Raw genomic sequence first — 20,333 nt, 5'->3', positions numbered from 1 at the left:
TTCGGCCCCCAAACAATGCCTGGCATGCCACAACAAACGCTCAGCATATGTTTGTTGAAGGACTGTAGTATTCTAAGTCCATTTTGCAGCGACCGAAGAAAGTACAAGGGTGAATTGCGATTAGTACAGCTGTAAGTGGCAGAAAAACCAAGTAACATTAAAGTGGTTTGTTTTTCTCTTATGTGAAAGAAGACAGTGCACAACTGGTATTAGGCATCCAGCACCCATCCTTCTGCTTCTCCGTACTGAACAAGTCGTTTCTTTTCTCAAGTTCAATTTAAAGTCCCAAGATGGCAACCAGGGCCCCAGACATTAGGTCTGTGATCAAAACCCAGAGAAGGAGAAAGAGAGGAAAGGCAAAATGACTTTCCCCAGCTGAGTCAACTGAAGGGCCTTTCCTGGAAGTCCTATTCAGTCAGCACCATCTGTTTATATCTCTGGCCATCCCAGCTGGGATGAAGGCCAGAAACACAGAAACAGTTCTTTGGCCCACACATTGTCATCCAGAATAAAATTAGTGCTCTGTCAATGATGAAGGAAAAATGGGATACTAGATAGGCATTCGAAATCTTTGTCACAAAAAGTAGTATTTAGATGGGAAAATACCTTCTGAATACCAAATAATCTGTAAAAGAATTTTTATTAGTAAACTGTTGACACTCCATGGATCATCAGTTTGCAAAGAATTAAAATAAATACTTTTCACTGGCCACAATTTCCATGATTCAGAAGCTATTTTAGAATTCTGCAGTACTCATGAATTATCAGGAAAATCTATTGTGCTTTTAATAACAATAATAGCTAACATTTATTGAGCATTTAGTATGTATCAGGTAGCATTCTAAGTACTGTGAGTAAATTCACTCCTTTAATTGTTACCCTTTTTTTGCAATTAATGAAACCGAGGCACAGATTGGTTAAGGAACTGGGCAGGATCACACAATCAGTATCAAGGAGCTGGGATTCAGACATGAGTTTGGCTCAGACTTAACCTGTAAACTACCCATGTGCCAGTAAGGTTCTCCTTAAATCATTTAGAGAAATTAGTTACCAAACCTTAGGAGAAAAGCTGCCCTAAGCATTGGATAAAACAAATGAGTACATAACTTCAGGAATAAATGAGATACTTACACCCTCTGAATACACTAAATTAAGGAATGGAATCTTACATTAGCCTCGCTATGTATCAGGAGACCTTGAGGAAGTAAGTGCACATGAAATCCCTCTTACGAAATAGAGATAAAAATTTATGGTCTTACGATTTAATTTGCAATAAATTATATAAGTATAAAAATTACTTAGTATGATGCCTAGCACACAGAAAGTGATCAGAGAACTGCAATGGAAGATCGTAAAATTAAAACACACAATTCTATAAACTCAAATCCTTCAACATTCTTAAGTCCCCTTCTGCTGTCCCTGAGGCACCGTGAGCCCATCTGCGATACAACGGTTGAGCAGAGCATCTCGTGATCTTGGTTAAACATGAATTTGTCTTATGACTTACCAAATTAAAAATCTCTGGTCCTCACATCTTTCAAGCTGTTCAAAACAGGCAGCATTCTATTCATTGTTTTTTTGTTTTGTTTTGTTTTGTTTTATAAAAGAACGGTAAGATGACTCTAAAAGAAAGTGGGGCAATCTTTGTGCATTTGTGAATGCCCCTTTATAACCATTTTCTTTCTGATGCTCAGAAGTCTGCATCACTGATCATTCAATAATCCCTCAAATATTTATTTAGAACCTACTATGTGTCAGAAACTGTCCTGAGGATGACAATGACATTATAGCTCACATTTACAATCCATTGGTCTGTGACCAATTTCTGAACCGGCACATAAAGTTTGCGTGGGAGGCTGCTGCCACTCAGTGTTGCTTGAAAGTAAATAAAAGCAATCAGATACTATTTACTGAATGCCTACAATGTTGCAGGCTCTGTACAAGGCACTACACATTCAGGTTATCTCATGTTAATTGAGGAATTAGGTTGGGGGCATAGACAACCCACATGCGAACCAACACCTCAGTTAAACCATGGCTGAAGTGAATGGGAAGTGTACAGTTTCAGAGGCTGAGGACATAATCTGTCACCGTATTACACACCAGGGTTGATTTGACTGCCCTGAGCAGATACATGGCCCTGTCTCCTCATTCCACGTGCAAGTTTCAAGAACAGGTAAAACATTTCAAATAGAGAGGGAAGGAACATTTTTCAGTCAAGAATCCAGGAATTTTTCATTCATTGCCATGAACACTGGCTTTTTTTTTTTTTTTAAAGATTTTGTTTATTCATTTGACGGACAGAGATCACAAGTAGGCAGAGAGGGAGGTAGAGAGAGAGAGAGAAGCAGGCTCCCTGCTGAGTAGAGAGCCTGATGTGGGGCTCGATCCCAGAACCCTGAGATCATGACCTGAGCCGAAGGCAGAGGCTCAACCCACTGAGCCACCCAAGTGCCCCTGAACACTGGTTTTAAAACAGAAATAATAGGGCTGGAGGTAATATGAAAGGGTCATTTGCCTTTAGGCACAATTCTATCCAAAGCATCCAAGATGTCATGAAGTATTTTATGAAGTTGTGTGTAAATCTCAAGTAGCTGCTGTTGCAGTATGGTAGGAGAAGTAACATAGCTTCAGGGAGGACACAATCACCCATCTGTGACCTGGTTTTCTGGTCAAAACTCCACTCCCTCTCCATCCAGATTCGGCAATAAGATTATTGGACTGAGGTTTTTAACAGATACGTGGACATTCTCAACTTTAATCCCTGTTAAACATGGGTCCTTCATTGGCTCTGCCCAGTGAAATCTGAAGCCATAGTGAAGCACAGTGATCGGCACATAAGGTCTCCTGCGGGATGAAAGCAGGAAGGTAGGAGCAGAATGAATGGCAAGACCACCTACTGCCAGGGCAGCACAAGAGAGCCCTGCTAAAAGTCCTTCCAGAAAAGCCTCAGGATGTGTTGATAAAAATTTAAGCAGATCGATTGTTGGGAAAAAATAGGACTCTCTTATAATCAGGTACAGGTACATCACACTGAAAGATCAAATACGCAACTTGTTGACAAGGAGTCAAATTAGAATATTGTGAAGTATAGCTTTTTCATTTATGTATTTTTTTCATTTGACTTCATTCCTTTAAAAAAAAAAAAGTCAGACATTACATGAACTTTAATATTAATCCAGCTTTGGCAGAGATGTGTGGTTTAATGGATTAGAGCATTTAGCTTTTTACCCCAGAGAGCAATATTTCTTCTTTCTCTCCATAATTAGATAATCTTCTCCTACCCATTACCAGGGCACTAAATTTGAAATTCTCTGTACACCTGAACAGGCTGCTACATATCTGGCCATCTTAATTTTAGTCTTGATTTATTGAAGCTGAATTACATTCCTAACTTCCTGGAGCTCTGGGTGAATTTTATTGCAAAAGCAATGGGAAGAAAGTTGCCATCATATATCTCTCTTGCTGGGCAGAGCTTTTAGATACACAAGGGGCTCTATATCCCACTGCTCCATGTCTTGTATGCTGAATTTATAACACTTTGAAGCCCAGCTCTAGGGTTACATACAGGCATATCAGAGATGAGATGGGGAATTTGATTTTGCAATAATGATTACTTGTTGCTGGAGCCCACATTCCTGCAGGCTCTGCCTTTATTCCCAATACTGCTGGTGAATAAAACTAATTCCAACTGCTACCTAAACTAGCAAAACTCATCTTTCACTTATGAGAGAGGCCCAAAGAAGGTAGACAGGAAGTCAGGAGAATTTGAGATCTTGGCTATTTTTGCTATTATGTCTCAAGGATTTCTGCTTCCATTATCGTGATTCCTTTATATTTTAATCTTTTAAACTTTCATTTCTTTGTGGGGAGGATGAAAGCTTTGCATCTGTTCCAGCCTGGTGACTTAATGTGATGGCTCGTGCGTGCTGTCTCTTCCACTTCAAAGAGACTGGGCCCCTAGGGCTGGCCAATTGTATTATGGATCCTGCAGATTTGGCTTGCCATTCCTGCTGAGTGTCATCTGTCCTAACAGTCTCACGGTGGATAATTTTTGTTCCCCCTAACATCATCTGCTTGAGAAATTTGTGCCTGGCAGGCCTGTCTGTCCAAGTTAAACTTGAAATACAGTAGCCACACAACTAATTTGACAAGGCATAGCTCTGAACAAGAAGGCCAGAGGCTTGCTTTGACCAAGACCACAAACTTCCAGCCATTGGATTACCAATTCCAAAGTTTCTTTGGTGCAGTCCATGAACCAGTCTGTTCATGGAATGTAGGCTATCCTTCCTCTACTGTCTCACAGACCCTGACCTTCTGCAGCACACACACACCCTTATCTTCAAATCACTTAGAGATTTTTAACCCTCTGGTTGGCCTCATCAGCTTCGTAGTTTCTGACTGCTTATAAAATTTAACTTGAGCCCTGTTCACTTGGATAAAAGAACTCTGGAGTTGACTATCTTTGTCAGAAGTTTGGGGAATGCATAACAGACATCACACTAAAGCAGGGGTTCGAACTTTAGCATGTGTGGTAGATCACCTAGCACTTCTCAAATCACATGTTGCTTGGCCCCAATCTGAGTTTGTATGATTCAAGAGGTCCAATGTGGTGACTGCTCCATGAGGACCATTGTACTACCCATGTCCCAAGCTGTGATGACAGTCCGTCATAGACTAGCTGTATCACTCAACAGCTGGTACTTTTGTCACATCTTCTGAAGGTGTGACCATTGGGGGGGTTGGAGCTCTCTATGTTTTGACTAGTCAACCCCATCACAGGAGCACAGATGCTGTTCGTGGAGACTCTCCAGTTAGATGCCTCATGTTCTCTAAGTGGTGTACCTACAACAGAAGCATTTGTAGGGGCAACAAGCAGGATTGAGAACAGTACTGTCTAGTAGCTACCACCTGGAAGACTGCTGATCTCAAAGCACAGCATGCTACTTCTACCTAAGTCTCAAGTCTGGTGTGCCCGATGCATTCCCGCAATTTCTTGAGATTAATATGCAGTGATACTTACCATCTTACCCCAAAAAGACCCTCCAATTTTTTCCTCTCCTTTGCTTTCATTAGTTTCTTCCATTTTTAATTTTTTTCATCTGCTTCAAAAATAGGTGAAACAAAAGGGAATAAACAGTAATGTCAACAGAAAATGTGCTAGAGGAAATCTCAGGAAGCGGATATGATAAAAAGCAAAATAAATTTAGGAAGTCCCCTCCTTCAGTTATGTTTATCCTTGATGGGCTTATACCAAGGAATGAATTTCAGTTTTGTTCTCAGTATGTTTATAATTAAGTACTCATTTTATTTCTATTTTTTAATTTTCATAAGCTTCTATATGGATGTAGCAACTATTACCTTGAAGTCAGAACTTTACTTCTGTTAAATTGACATTACTTCCATGACTTAGATGTCTTAACTCTCAAAAAGCACAAGAACTAGAAAAATCCCTTACAATTCCATGGTTGAAAAGTGTCTGATATTGAGTCTCTAGAAAATGATTTTATATGATGTAATATGATGGTGAGAACAGCTATTCTTAAAAACACAGAAGTAGTTAGTGTATGATTCCATGAATGTAATATTTTTTGAAAAGACAGAATTTTAGAAATGGAGGACATATTATAGGGTTGGGATGGGGATAGAGAAGAAAATATGTATGATTACAAAAAGGCCCCATGGGGATCTTTATGGCTTTGAAACTGTTCAACATGTTTACTGAGATGATAGACAAACCTATACATGTGATAAAATTGCACAGAGCCAGGGGCATCAAGGCCATTGAGCATCTAACTCTTGGTTTCAGCTTAGGTCATGGTCTCAGGGTAGAGATTGAGTCCCACATGGGGCTCTGTGCTCAGCAGAGAGTCTGCTTGGAATTCTCTTGCTCTCCCTCTGCCCCCACAATCAATCAATCTTTAAAAAAATAGTATAGAGTCAAATACACACATGCACACACACACACACCATGAATACAAATAAAATGGGAAAGGTGGATAAGATTCCTGGATTGAATCAATGTCAGTATCCTGGTTGTGAGGTTACCATTTGCAAAATGTTACCCTTGGAGGCAAGCAAGGTGAGGTGTGTGAGGAATCTATTTTTTCTTGCAACCGTGTGATAATCTATCATTATTTCAAAGTTTCATTTAAGAATACAGAAAATCTCATCGACAGACAACAAGAGAGAACGCAAGACTTTTGGCAGGATGACATAGAGTCCAAGGACATGCTCTCAACAGCCCTCATCCTTGCTGAAGTGGACAGTGCAATGGGGCTATTCTCTGACTCCTTGCTATGGACCTAACCGTCCCAGAGAACAACATAACTCAGTGATGTGCAGAACAGATAAAACAGCTAGAACATGAATCTGCAGACTGTAAGCAACAGAATTGTAGAAGAGTAATCATATAGTGATAAATAGAATGGCTTCTCTCATCTCTCCTTCCCCATCTCCCTTCCCCACTCTCTCCTCACCCGCCATCTACACAAAAACACACGCACAGGGACCAAGACTGTTTCTGCCACATGAAAGTTGGGCAGTCATTTAACTTCTCTGTGCCTCAGCCTCCTCATCTGTAAGATGAGGATAATAATAATAATACCTACTTCAAAGGACTGACATGAGGGTTAAATGAATTAGTATGTATAGAGCTTTTACAACATTATCTGGCCTATCATGGGTGCCGTGTAGGTGTTTGTTCAATTGAAACCCAATTCTGACATTGATTACAGGAATTAGCTTAGACCCCACAGGGAATGGACACCATTTCCTATAAGACTGGCCTCCCTTTAGACACCAGGCACAAACTCCAGGTTCCCAAGCCACCCATGTTTCTGATCAGTGGTCTACAGATTTTGGAGGTTCCCACTCTACCCTCTTGGGTTCAGTAATTCATTAGAATGGTTCATAGAACTCTGGAAAGTACTGTACTTATGATTATAGTTTTATTCCAAGGGATACAAATCAGGACCAACCAAATGAGTACATGCATGGGGTGAGATGTGAGAAGGTCCCAAACACAAAGTTTCTGTATCCTCAATATACCCCACCTTCTAGATACATCAGAGGGAGATTATCAAACTCACTGGAGCTTCTGTGTCCAGGAGTTGTTTTCGGGGGTTTCATTACTTATGCGTGGATACTTGAATTATTGACCGTGTAATTGAACTTGGTCCCCAGTCCCCCTCCACTCCCCAGAGGTCAGACTGTTACTATATGGCTCAAAGCCCCAACCCTCTAATCACCCATTGGTCTTCAAGCATGGCCAACACCCATCCCCAAGCCATCTAAGGGCCCTTGAGAGAGACCTGGTTAGCATAAACTCAGACCACCATGAATAACAAAGACACTGCTGTCACTTGAGATATTCCAAAGATTTAGAGGTTATCTCCAAGCAACCAGGAACAAAGATCGGCCCAAGTCTTTATCATACAACATAATAAACCTTACTGAATTGAATAGGCAGAAGGGGCAAAGAAAGCATTCCAGGAAGGGAGTGTCTAAAGAGAAGCAGCAGCAATATGCCTGGCATCGTCATGGCACAATGGAAAGACCCCCTAGCTGACTGGGCTTTGCTACATCGCTAAAGACCAGAGCTACTGTTCTGCTATTTGATAGCTATGATGCCGTCTTATGGGAGCATGTGGATTATTGGAACCCATCGTAAATTCTATCTAGGAGAGGTGGACATAATTGAAACACACACCATTTAGTGAATTTATTTATTTATCATTTCTCAAAAATTTTACTATTTCTTACCTATGTATTATTTCCCCCACAAAATTCATTCTTTCTCACAATACCGTGGTCAGATGAGGTAGTTTTCTGACTTCGTGTGGTGTTGATCAGGCCTACTGCAGGTCGTGGGACTGCATTCAAAAAGGCTGATGGCTGGGACAAAAAGAGCCAAGAAGGGCCCCCTCACACATCTGGGGCCTTGTGCTGACTGCTTGCTGTCTCAGCTCTCCCCCACAGAGCCTGTCTCTACACGTGATGTCTTATCTTCCAGTGCTTCTCCACGTGATGGCCTTCCTACAGGACAGCCTGGACTTCCCGACAAGAGAGCAAAAGTAACAATTACCAGGTGTTTCAAGGCCCAGCACTACCACATTTTTGCCACCATGTTCTATCTGTCCAAGCTATAGCAAAGCCAGTCCAGTTTCAAGGTGGGGTGGGGAGGGGACAAACTCCATCTCTTGATGGAAAAAGCAGCATGTTGCATGTGTACATAGGGAAGGAATCACCGTGGTCATCTCTGGATCCTCTACCATGTCCTCTGACCCTCAGTTTACTAATCAAGGTGGGTATTTTAATAGCTACCTCAACTAGAGGTTGAGGTTCGTGAGAAGATTCACGAGAATCTTCCTGAGAAGATTAGAGACATGGCATATGATATATGCTAGCATTTTATAGATAGTAGAGTGCTAAAGAAAAAAAAAAAAAGTACAAGATTTGGGGCACCTGGGTGGCTCAGTGGGTTTAAAAGCCTCTGCCTTCCCCTCAGGTCATGATCTCAGGGTCCTGGGATCGAGCCCCACATCGGGCTCTCTGCTCAGCAGGGAGCCTGTTTCCTCTCTCTCTGCCTGCCTCTCTGCCTACTTGTGAGCTTTGTCTGTCAAATAAATAAATAAAAATCTTTTAAAAAATACTACAAGATTTTTTAGTGGTGGGTGGTAAATGTGGATTGGAAGAATGAGAACAGTTTATACAGGGCTTTAAAAGGAAATAGTGGAAATTATAGCAGTCATAATAACATGTATTGAGCATTTGCTATGTACCAAGCATTGTACTAAGGGCTTTATGGGTATTACCTTCTTTAATCATCACAACCTTACAAATGGATATTTTATTGCTATTTTACAGTGAAGGAACTGCAGGCAAGTGGCAGAGCCAGAACTTCAATCCAGTTCTGTCTAGTTTTAAAGTCTTAACTACTACTGCACCTAGAATTCTTCTATCACTTATAAGCAATCAGCAGTTGGGTAAGGGGAGGTAGCTGCTACCCCAGGACTACCGAAACAGAATTTTTGAATGTGGAACCTATAATCTGCATATTTAACAGCCACACTAATGTGGAAGAAGCATTAACCTCTCTGTACTATAGTGAGACTTTTCAGGTTTTTCAGTATTTCGAAGACACTAAGAAGACAAGCTAAAAGGAAATTTAGGCTTGCAGGTGCAGAAGAAAGCTTGAGTAAGAAAAGTACTTAGAAGTGGGGAGAAAAATGAAGGGCTTTAAAAATAATTACATTTTCTAGAGGTGGATGCTAAAACTAAGGAAATGAAATTGGGACTAGAAAGGTTACAAACCAGACTCAACAACTTGCAATTAACCAAGTGTACATTTTGTGCCTTAATTCGTCTGTTTTCTGCATCTTTGCCTTTGGGCTTATTTCCTCTGCTAGAAAACCCTAATTTCTTCTCCTCACTCAACCTGACTAATACTTCTTCATTCCGGTTCTGAGGACAAATATGTGCCTCTTCTGGAAGTCTTTCCTGGCCACCTCCCACTTCCAGGTGTCCCACATGTGTACTGTACCTTCCTGCATGCTATCATTTACAGACTTCATATTCTAAACGTTGGGTTATGTTCCTTTTTCAGCACTAGGCTGCAAGACCCTGGAGGGTAAGAGGTGTACAGAAAGAGAGGGACAAGGGGAGACTGGATGATTCTTAGAAAGAACCACAGGATGAACACAAGAATTGAAGGAGCCACTGCAAAGCTGCACATTGTCCTTAGAACAAACATGAAGATTTGTTGAGATTACAAGATGAACTTTATGAAGTTTAACAAACCGCAGCCATTAGATACCTACAGCTCCAAAGCTGACACTTCATGGCCACAATTCAAAGCTGCCTAGCAAACCGGTCCCTTCCATAATTACATGTATTTTATCTTAGACCATATAACAACCGGTTGAAACTTTGTACATACAAATACCAAGAACACATTCTTTTTTTTCCACATGGGCACGAATGAGCCTAAGTGATTCGGGCAAGTTACTTAGCCTTTAACCCTGTTTCTTCATTTGTTAGAAATGATAAAACTGGTTTCCCGAGCTGCTATGATGACCAAACGTGGCAATGCACGTCGAAATGCTTTATAAAATACTGGTGGCAGGTACTAATAGAGATAATATACTTCTACCGCTCTTAATAACCTGCGACTGTAACCCCTCTCTCCCAACCTCTCTAAACTAGAACAAATTCCAGCGAGTTCAAGGAGAAATTAACAGAAGTTCACGTTAACGTCCCAATACCGGCAGCATCTGCCCTAACCCAGCATGGCGGCACCTGCTTCTTAAAGCCCCCATCTCTAGCTACACGCACGCACCTGCGCGATAAGGAGACTCAGCCTTCCCTACGCCCTTTGATGACGCCCAAAACCCGCGCCCGGAAGGCGGGCAGCGCAGATCTACGCAGGCGCAACGCGGAGGCGGGTGGGCGGAGCAGATCGCGATGAGTGGCGGAGGGACGGAGACTCCTGTGGGTAGTGAGGCCACCCCGGGCGGCGACGACAAGAAGAAGGATTCGCTGGGAACCGCGGGCTCGCCAGCGCATCTCATTATCAAGGGTACGGAGTGGTAGGGCTATCGCTGTGGTGGAGCCCGGCGCCACTCCACCTCCCAAGCTGCACCCTCTGACCCGGGGCCGCTCCCCAGGACGACCCCCAGTTTCCGGGCGGCCTTGGGCTCGTGGGAGGTTGGGGGAGTGGTGGCCAGAGCCTGCCTGGATTCCTACGCCAGGTGCATCCCAGTAACAACCAACCAACCCAATCCCTCCTACTTTTTCGAAAAAGCCGCGGACCTGAGGCTTGGGCCCCGCCCCTTCGCCCCTTTCCTTTGCCGGGGACTTTTGAGCACCGAGCTTCTTTGGACGCTGCCTCACGACGGTCCTGTAAAGCTTAGGGAGGCGTGGAGCTGGGGAGTCGGGAAGGGCCTGCGCCCCGCTGCAGGTCGCTGAGGAGTTGGGTGACTTCGGGTGGTCCACTTTACTTACTCCGCCCCTTTCTGCTCCTGGATCTTGAGAGGAGTAAACATCCATGAGATAACTTACATGAAAACATCTTAAAACATTAAAGCGCCCTACGTATACAGATGTCCGTTTGTCTTGTCTGCTTTGCTCTGGGAGAAGGTTACATCCTGGATTCTCACGAACCTGAGTATTTGATTCTCAAAGCTCAGAACAACCCTGTGTTCTGGTAGCAGGATCTTTGGCAGATTCTGTACTTTCTCATACTCATCCTTTTCTTCTTCTTCTTCTTTTTTTTTTTTTTTTTTTTTAAGTTTTTTATCCTTATCCTTTCTTAACCTTATGCTGATCCCGCCTGTCCCAACATCTTGCAGCAGTTGAAGCCCTCATAGTATGCTAGAGTCCTTCACTATCAGGGGAATGACATCCTTCAGTTGCTGACCATTTCATTTTAACTTCATCTGTCAGGATGGTAGACCGCTCCAGCACAGCTGGCTGTGCCTATTTTTCTAGACTTCAGGTTGTCTCTTAAATCTGATGAGGAATGTGGGAGTAGTGCGTGAGTATTAGGGCTAAATTATAAATGTTTCCCTATGTTATCTTAAGTGACCTGCTACTTAAAAGTGTTCTTAATTGCAGTGAAATACATGTAGCATAAAATTTATCTTAACCCTTTCTGAAGTGTACAGTTCAGTGGTATTAGGACATCCACATTGTTGGGCAGCCCTCACCATCAACCATCTCAAACTGAAACTCATGGTACCAGTGATTCATTAACTCCGCATCCCCTCCTTTCCTCGAGTCCCTGGCAACCACTGTTCTACTTTCTGACTCTGTATGTGTCTACTCTAGATAATTCATGTAAATGAAATCATGCAATATTTGCCCTTTTGTGACTGGCTTATTTCACTGTGTATAATGTCCCCACTGTGTATCCATGCCGTAGCGTGTGTCAGAATTTCCTTCTTTAAAAAGCTAAATATTATTTCACCATATGTATAGACCATATTTTATGTATCCATTCATCTCTGGGTGGACCTTTGGGTTGCTTCCGCCTTTTGTTGCTGTGAATAATGCTGCTTTGACCATCGATATGCAGATACCTGTGTGAGCCCTTGCTTTCCGTTCTTTTGAGTGTAGACCCAGAACTGGAATCACTGGATCAAGTGATAATTCTGTTTTTCATTTTTTGAGCAATCACCATACTGTCTTGCATAGTGGCTGCGCTATTTTACAGTCTCACTCAAAAGGTTCTCCACCTCCTCACCAACATGCTATTCTGTGTCTTTGGCAGTGGCCCTTCTAATGGGTATGAAGTCCTGTCTTATCGTTTTAGTTTGCATTTTCCTAATGATTAGTGATGTTGAGCATCTTTTTATGTGCTCATTGGCCATTTGTATATCTTTGGAAAAATGTCTATTCAAGTCCTTTGGCGATTTTTCAATCAGGTAATTCTTTGTTGTTGTTGGGTGTTTTCTGTATAGTCTGGATATTAACCCCCTTGATCGTGGATGATTTGCTTCTGTTTTCCCCCATCCCATGGGTTGCCTTTTCACTCTTTTGATTGTATCCCTTGATGCATAGTTTTTCAAAAATTTTCATAGATTTTTTTAAAGGTAATTCAAAGAAAATTTTTCAAGTTAATTGAAAATTGAGTTTTAATTACAAATACATGTAGAATTTCCTTGGCCTTTTTTATGGGACCATTTTCTCTTTGCATTCTGAAAATCTGTTTTTAGTTCATCCTCGTGTGAAGACCGTTGGTTGAAAACATATCATTGTTGAATTTTATTGCCAGAGTCTAGTGAAAGGGAAACATAAATAAATGATTTCTGACCTTGTACCCTAGGTCTTTAAGGGTTTCTGACCCATGGTTTGGGTGTTAAGAGGTAAGGATTGGGAAACAGGAAGGGCTTCCTGTACACTGGAGTGTCTGAGATGAGTCTTAAAGAGTCAAGTGTTAACAGTTAAGAAAATAGGGCAAGGCTCCTTTGGATTGAGTTTAGAATAGCATGTTTAAAGGTGTGGAGGCTTCAAACAGCATGGCATGTTTGGGAAACTACATTGCTACAGTGTGACTGAGAGGTGGAGTTTGGTGGAAATCAGATCATAGAAGACTTCTTGCCTTTTTTTTAAGGGGGTTGGACTTTTTTTTTTTTGGAATGGTAGGAAGCCATCCAACAGTAAGTGTGGGAATTGTGTGGTTTGATTTTTATTTTACTTTATTTACTTATTTTTTTTTAAGATTTTATTTATTTATTTATTTGACAGAGAGAGAGGTCACAAGTAGGCAGAGAGGCAGGCAGAGAGCTAGAGGAAGGGAGCAGGCTCCCTGCTGAGCAGAGAGCTTGATGCAGGACTCAATTCCAGGACCCTGAGATCATGACCTGGAGCTGAAGGCAGAGGCTTAACCCACTGAGCCACCCAGGTGCCCTGATTTGTATTTCAAATAAAGCAGGTAGGCAGATGACCATGGATCCTTATCTTGTGGATTAGGTGTTTGTGAATTTGCCTAATTGCTAAAATGAATTTGTAACTCCAGATTCAATACTGATGGTGCGTTCATGGTTATTCCCAGGTGCATAGAATAGAGGCAAATTTGAATCTCCTTACATGCACATTTATAGTTGAGACCAAGCAAGGCAATGCCCTGCTTTTTGTGTTAGTTTTTATACTACACACAAGTGTCCTTTTTACTTTTTATTTAGTGCCATATTTTTCACATTTTTGTGCTTTTTGATGGTGATTTTGCTTTTTAGAATGATCTCCAAGGCGTATAGTGCTGACTTTTCCTACAGTACAAGAAAGCTGTGTGCCTTACAGAGAAAGAGAACTGTATTAGAGAAGTTTCTTTCAGGTATCCGTTAGAGTGCTGTTTGGTGCTAGTAAATGTTAATCAGTCAACAATCTGGAAAAAGGAAGGACATCCACCAATTTGTGTGTTAGGCCACTCTGGAGAGTGACAAAGTATCATTTATAGTGTGTGATGCACTATATAGGATAGCAGCTGTATCTGTGGATTCCTGAGGTGATTGAGAGAGCGTAGTGGACAGCATTGTTGTGAAGTTGAAAGCCAAAGAAATTCACGGTCAGTTGGGTAAAGTAAGGAAATTGTTAAATGGCCGCACTTTCAGACATGGTACAGTGTGAAAAACGTTCGACTTGCAGGTAAAGGAAGTTATACGGATTAAAAATAACTGGTAAGTGTTATACAGGAAAAATTATTCTATTGGAAGGGCCATTTTTGGAATGCCAAGACTGGCATGTTTTACAAGGATGTTGGTAAACAAACCCATGTGATACAAATGACATTTTGGTTTGACAGAAATGTGACCAGAAACCTGCAGGAACCTAAGCCTGTATTTCCTCTAAGAGCCGTAGTTCTGTACGTGCTAGTTCAGTGTTTGGGCAGCTTTGTAAACATCACTACTGCAAATGACAAGAACTCTGTGGAATGGGTTACAGAGAGGTGTGACTGTTCAAATAGTCCCAGCAAGACAAGCAGGGATGAAAACAAGGGAATGGATCTGAGAAGTAATGAGGAAGAGTAACATCTGTTTGGTAATGCTGGGGATGTTATCAGAAAAAAATTGCAGTAAATTGTTTCATATGATATTACACTAAAGGCCTGGAAATTCAGGGCCAGAGGAGAAACTTCTTTTATTAGCTAATGAGAGATCTATACAGTACACTGTTTCTTCTCGTTCCATAGCCACAGAGTGTACTGATCTTCTGTTAAAGTGCTTATCTCTGTCTTTTGTGTGAAAACGGTATCTTTCCAGAGTGTGAACTCTTGGAAGACAAAAGAATGTATCAGACAACAAAAGAATGCTTTGCATGTGGTTAGGTTAGGGTTGAATTTATGTGAATTTATGTGAAAATCTGTAGCTTATATTTACACTATCAGACTTGGAGAATTTCTAATCCTTGGGACTCCTGTATTGTAATGTGCTTGCTTTGTTGTTACGATGTTATAACAAAACTAGTTAGTGGCTTCATTTCTGTGGTCATGTGTATTTTCTCCCCAGATCTTTACTCTCTTATATTTTGGGAGATTGTCTGGTTTAAGAGGTGATCATTATCTACTTCTAAAGAAAACTGAATTCTCTCTCCAAAGGCCAAGTAAGTTCTCATTCTATCAGGCTCCCCAATTCAAATCAGCAAAGCTTAGTGCCTTTTCTGTCCTATAGAAAGATACATGTTAGCCCATACATCTTCTGTGGATGATATAAATAATTCGGTCTCTGAGATACTCACTGGAGGAGAGGTACAGTTTCAGGACAATACAGTAAGTAGTATGACAGAAGTAATTGCCCCAGGTGCTTTGGGAGCATTAAGTGGGGACACTCCTTGAAACCTAGGAGGGAGCTGAATAGAACAAATGAAAATTTCAAGGAAGTGTGGTATCTGAGCAGTTTTGAAGGAAGAGCAGGGATTGGGGAAGGGTTTCAGAGCATGGACGATGGCAAGGACATAGGAGGAGCTTGATATGTTTGGAAAACTGCAACTAGTTCAGAATTGCCAATGTGTGGGGAGAAGAGGCTGGCGCCAGACATGGAGGACCGTGTGTGGCTCTTAGGAGGATTGAACTTCAGCCTGTTAGCCAGTTGCATTTCAGAGATGCTGGTATTGATTGAAATGTGAACAGATCCTCTTTGCCACATAGGTTCTCTTACCAAATAAGGTCCACACATTTCTGCATACTGTAGCCCTCACTTGGGCTTTAACAGTTTGTATAAGTAAACTATAGGCTCCCAGAAGATCTGAGGTGAAGGAACGTGTCTAACTTGATTTTATCAAATGTTTCCCAAACTTAACTCAGCATAGAACTTTTTTTTTTTTTTTAAATGAACTCCTATATTTTCTTACAGAAGTGTTCTGGGGAATGAGCCATTGAAGGACTTAAGCAGAAATAATAGTTCTCTTTATATTTTTGTACTTAGCATACTTCCCCATATGTATTCTATGCCAGTAAATGAAAATGAAAGTTACATGTTTTTATTTGGAGATCTAATTTCCTCCAGGAAGTTTGAGGTTTACCTCTTAAATTTTATAGTTGTTACAAAGTAGGATGAGTAGAATGACTTAACCAAAAACAGTTTAAAATTCACAACTTTTTCAGACTTACCAAAAAAGTACAAAAACCTATAATGCATACTCACCACCCATCTTAATAAATAAACGTTCAAAACTCACTGGGAACCTTGCTCTAGTTGCATCGTTCTCCCTCCTCTCTACAGGGAACCACTGTCTTGGTTTTGCTCTATCTTTCTCTCTCTTTTTTTTTTTTTTTAGATTTTATTTATTTATTTGACAGAGATCACAAGTAGGCAGAGAGTCAGGCAGAGAGAGAGGAAGGGAAGCAAGCTCCCTGCTAAGCAGAGAGCCTGATGCCGGGCTCAATCCCAGGACCCTGAGATCATAACCTGAGCCGAAGGCAGAGGCTTTAACCCACTGAGCCACTGAGGAGCCCTGCTCTTTATCATTTTCATGCATTTGTTTCTAGTATTATTGCTTCTGTATATGTCCCAACAGGAAGTGTCGTCTGCATATATACAATGGCTTTATCTTTTTGAACTTGCTTTTTTGTTGAGCGTTATAGTTGTGGGATTTATCCGTGTTAATAAATGTAACTGTAGTGTATTCATTTTTACCAGCTGATTTTTAGTATTCCATTGTCTAAGTATGTTTCCATTATTAACTTTTTTTCTTCTTTTGACCTTACACTCATGCTGTAATAAACATTTGTAAATGTCTTTCATCTGTGTAGGAGTTTCTCTGGGATGTGCACACAGGCATGAAATTGCTGGGTATACATGTCCTGAGCTTTATCAGGTATTGCCAAATTGCTCTCAGAAGTACTTATGCCAATTTACTGGCAGTGGATGAGATTTCCTCTCACTCCAAGTCTAAACTAGATTTTAACCTATTTATTCATGGGAATTGGGAAGAGCAAAACAAACTAGAGGTCCTAGAGATTGCACCACCCAGCGTGGATTAACTCTGAATTTCATTTTGTCTTTACAGACCTTGGAGAAATTCATTCAAGGCTTTTAGATCACAGACCAGTTATTCAAGGCGAAACCCGTTATTTTGTGAAAGAATTTGAAGTGAGTATTTAAAACTTATTTTGTAAAAATACTGCCCTAGTTATTAGTGTGTTCATATACAGAAGGGGATTTCTCTGATTTTAAAATCTCTGATTTCCATTCGCGTGGTCTTAAAACAAGCAAAGGAAAACTCATTCAGAGGCATTACCATTCATGGAAGGAACGTAAGACTAAGCAGCAGGAGACTTGGGTTCAAGTGCTGGTGCCTACTCTGGATCTATTGAATATCTATTGATCTCAGTTTTCTTCATCTTTAAATGAGATATAGTGAAAAAAATATTTTAAAGACTGATGGGTGTCAGTCTAGATTCATTCTATATTTTTTTTCTCAGTTTTAGAATCAACACCCACCCAGAGTACTCAGAATAAAACATGAGCCTCATCCTTGGCTGTTCTTAACCAGTTAAGGCCCACTTTCAGTGACCATTTCTTTTGGATATTACTCACAGTATCTCCATTCCTTCTGATTTGTGTTCCTGCTTCATCATCCCAGTCAAATCCAGTCTTTACCATGCTGCCAGAGTGCTCTGATGTTACTTCGATTTTTAAAACCCTTTAATAATATTTGCTGTCTACAGGATGTCCAGGCATCCTTCTCTTGGCCCCTACCTTGTTGGCTTTACCGTCTGCCACCCAACATTTCATGCTGTGCTCCAGCAATACTGAAGCACCAGCCTGCCATCCTGTTCATATTCCTGGTGTTTGGCACATGTATAATTGGTTCATTGTGCATTAGACAGTAATGCCCCGAGCTGCTGTCAGATAGATGGTAAATGGTGTTGCACACAGATTTCATGATGCTGTGTGAGTTGGGGTGCTGTTTTTAAATAAGACCCCAACCAGACAGGAAGTCTAAACCTGCCAAAAGGAAAGAACCTTTTCATAAATCCTTTAAAACTACAGAAAGCCTGTGGCACAGAGCACGCCACATGAGGGACACAGCTGCAGCTCAGATACCATTTCTGGGTTCAACAAGCTTACTTGAAATCTGCATAATACTTGATTCACAGGGTGGGCATAAAGATCAAAGGTATGCACATGCACCCAATGCATGTGTCTGTGTGTGTGTGTGTTTGAGAATATTACTTAGTATCTAGCAATAAATAACTGCTAGCTCTCTTTATCATCATTACTGTGTGGTGGGATTTGGATAATCTGAGACACACACAATATTATCCAGAAATGATTCCCATATCATGCTATATGAAGATTATTACCAGTTCCATGGTGAGAAAGAAGTTTGGGCATGGTATGGCTGGATTTTATGTTTAAGAGTCTTCCAAGGCCAAAATCAAGGTATTGGTCAGCATTGTTGTTATTTGAAGCTCAGAGTCCAGCTCTTTTCCCTGGAACAGTGAAGTTCCCATTTCCTTATTTGGTCTCAGCTAGGGGCCACTCACATTCTTTGACAGGTGGCCCCTTCCATGTTCAAAGCCATAAATTGGGGACACCTGATTCTGGGCTCAGTTGGTAGAGCGTGTGACTCCCCACATTGGGTGTACATATTACTTAAGCCAGAAAAACAAAAACAAAACCATAAATTAGTCTTGCTCACATGGAGTCCCTCCCTCTCGTGCTTGCCAGGAAGAGCCTCGACTCTGTAAAGGACTCACTGATGAAGTCAGGGCCACTGAAGAGAATCTCCCCTTTTTAAAGTCAACTGATTTGGGACCTTAATAAATCTATAGAATATATATATACAGTTTCACCTCGATTAGGGCTTGATTGAATAACTGGGAGTAGGGGTGTGTCCACTGTGCGGTGAGGGTCTTAAGGGCCATCTTAGAATTTTGCCTACCATAAGCTCTTGTAACTACCTGATATTTTTCTTGTTACTTATTAATTACCTGTCTTCCTTCATTAGAATAGAGGTACCATAAGAGTCAGGACTCTTCATTGTATAGAAATGCCTTATTCTTTGTTGTATTAAAAAATGCCTAAACCAGGGTCCTGGGTGGCTCAGTCAGTTAAATGTCTGACTCTTGATTTTGGCCCAGGTCATGATCTCAGGGTTGTGAGACCAGGCCCTGTGTCAGGAAGGAGGCTATATTGAGGAGGGGAAAAAGAACATGGGCCTTGAAGCCTGACATCTTTGGGCTCAAATCCTGCCCTTCCTCCTTACCAGCTAAGATCACCTGCTTTACTGAGGCTTAAGGTGGCTACTTAATAATGGGAGCAATAATATATACTGTACAGTTCTTGCAAGGATTAAATGGTATGTTATCTTTAAAAAATCCGTGACATAGAGATGTTTGGTGAATGTTGTTAACTGTTAGTATTAAGAGAAAGATGGTAGCAAATACAGTCAAATAAAAATGTTCTAATTCAGAATTTGCAATAATTTGAACAAGAATAAGTTCCATTTTAGGGAATATAGAGATTTGCTAAGCAAATGACATGAGCTTATATTAGAAAAATGTTTACTAGAGAAGGAAATGATCACACCGGGTGTGATAGAAACAAGCTTATTCTTTAAGTGTCTCGAGCACTTGTTTTGTGTGAGACAGAATGTCAGGAACCAGTGCTGTCCTGGTAAAGAAGACAGACCCACCCGTTATGAAGCATTCTCATATTGTTATTAAAGACTGACCTCTGAAGGACTCAAAAATATCTTGTCAGCTAAGTTTAAGTGGTTATCTTCAACCAAGTGTAACATAACTCCTTTAAATGGTTTTCTTTAATTTTTTTAAAATTTGAGAGAGGGAGCAGCAGAGGGAGGGGCACAAGCAGACCCTTCAGTGAACCTAGTGCTCTATGTGGAGCCTGATAGGGTGGGGGGAGGCTGATCTCAGGACCCTGAGATCATGACCTGAGCTGAAACCAAGAGTGGGATGCACAACCGTCTAAGCCATCCAGCTGCCCCAAATCCTTTTCTTGATGCATACCTGATCCAGGCTTTTTACATGATAACCTTCCTAGTTGGTCTTCCTGAGGGTTTAGAGTAGTGTGGAAACTTTCCTGTGAATCAGGTTCAACTAACTTTTGTGTATCGTGTTCTGACTTTTCCCTTCAAGTTAGAAGGAAAAAGTTGAAAGCATTTTAGAGGCTTTTGATTTGAATTTATACCTGCATAATTTACAACTCTTTTGTATCTTGCTGCAGACAATAACATCCTCTTATTTGTCCCTAGATGGCATGGTTGGGCAGAGAGGAATGGTGAAGTAGAATTATCAGGACTTCTAGAACTTTCATCTCTCTCTCGCATTTAAATGTAGTTCATCTTAAGAAAACCCGGCTAGTATTTCA

The 20,333-nt window shown here is 41.1% G+C and overlaps 1 protein-coding gene across 3 annotated transcripts in view; it reads left to right on the top strand.

Moving 5' to 3' along the window:
• Positions 1 to 10,416: 10,416 nt before the first annotated feature.
• The window catches only part of BLOC1S5 (biogenesis of lysosomal organelles complex 1 subunit 5), a 66,311-nt gene continuing 56,394 nt past the window's right edge, over positions 10,417 to 20,333 (top strand). For 2 of the 3 annotated variants that reach the window (XM_059399408.1, XM_059399409.1), the window contains exons 1-2: positions 10,419 to 10,579; positions 17,005 to 17,087. In XM_059399408.1, the coding sequence (XP_059255391.1) occupies positions 10,465 to 10,579; positions 17,005 to 17,087 (198 nt within the window). In that variant the 5' untranslated portion in view covers positions 10,419 to 10,464. Of the gene's footprint in view, positions 10,580 to 17,004; positions 17,088 to 20,333 lie in introns of all 3 variants that reach the window. The other variant, XM_059399410.1, reaches the window with a different exon arrangement.

This window comes from Mustela nigripes, chromosome 5 (assembly GCF_022355385.1).
Source record: "Mustela nigripes isolate SB6536 chromosome 5, MUSNIG.SB6536, whole genome shotgun sequence".
NCBI lineage: Eukaryota > Metazoa > Chordata > Mammalia > Carnivora > Mustelidae > Mustela > Mustela nigripes.
The sequence above is the reverse complement of the archived record's forward strand: the minus strand, read 5'-3'. Positions and strand labels throughout refer to the sequence as shown.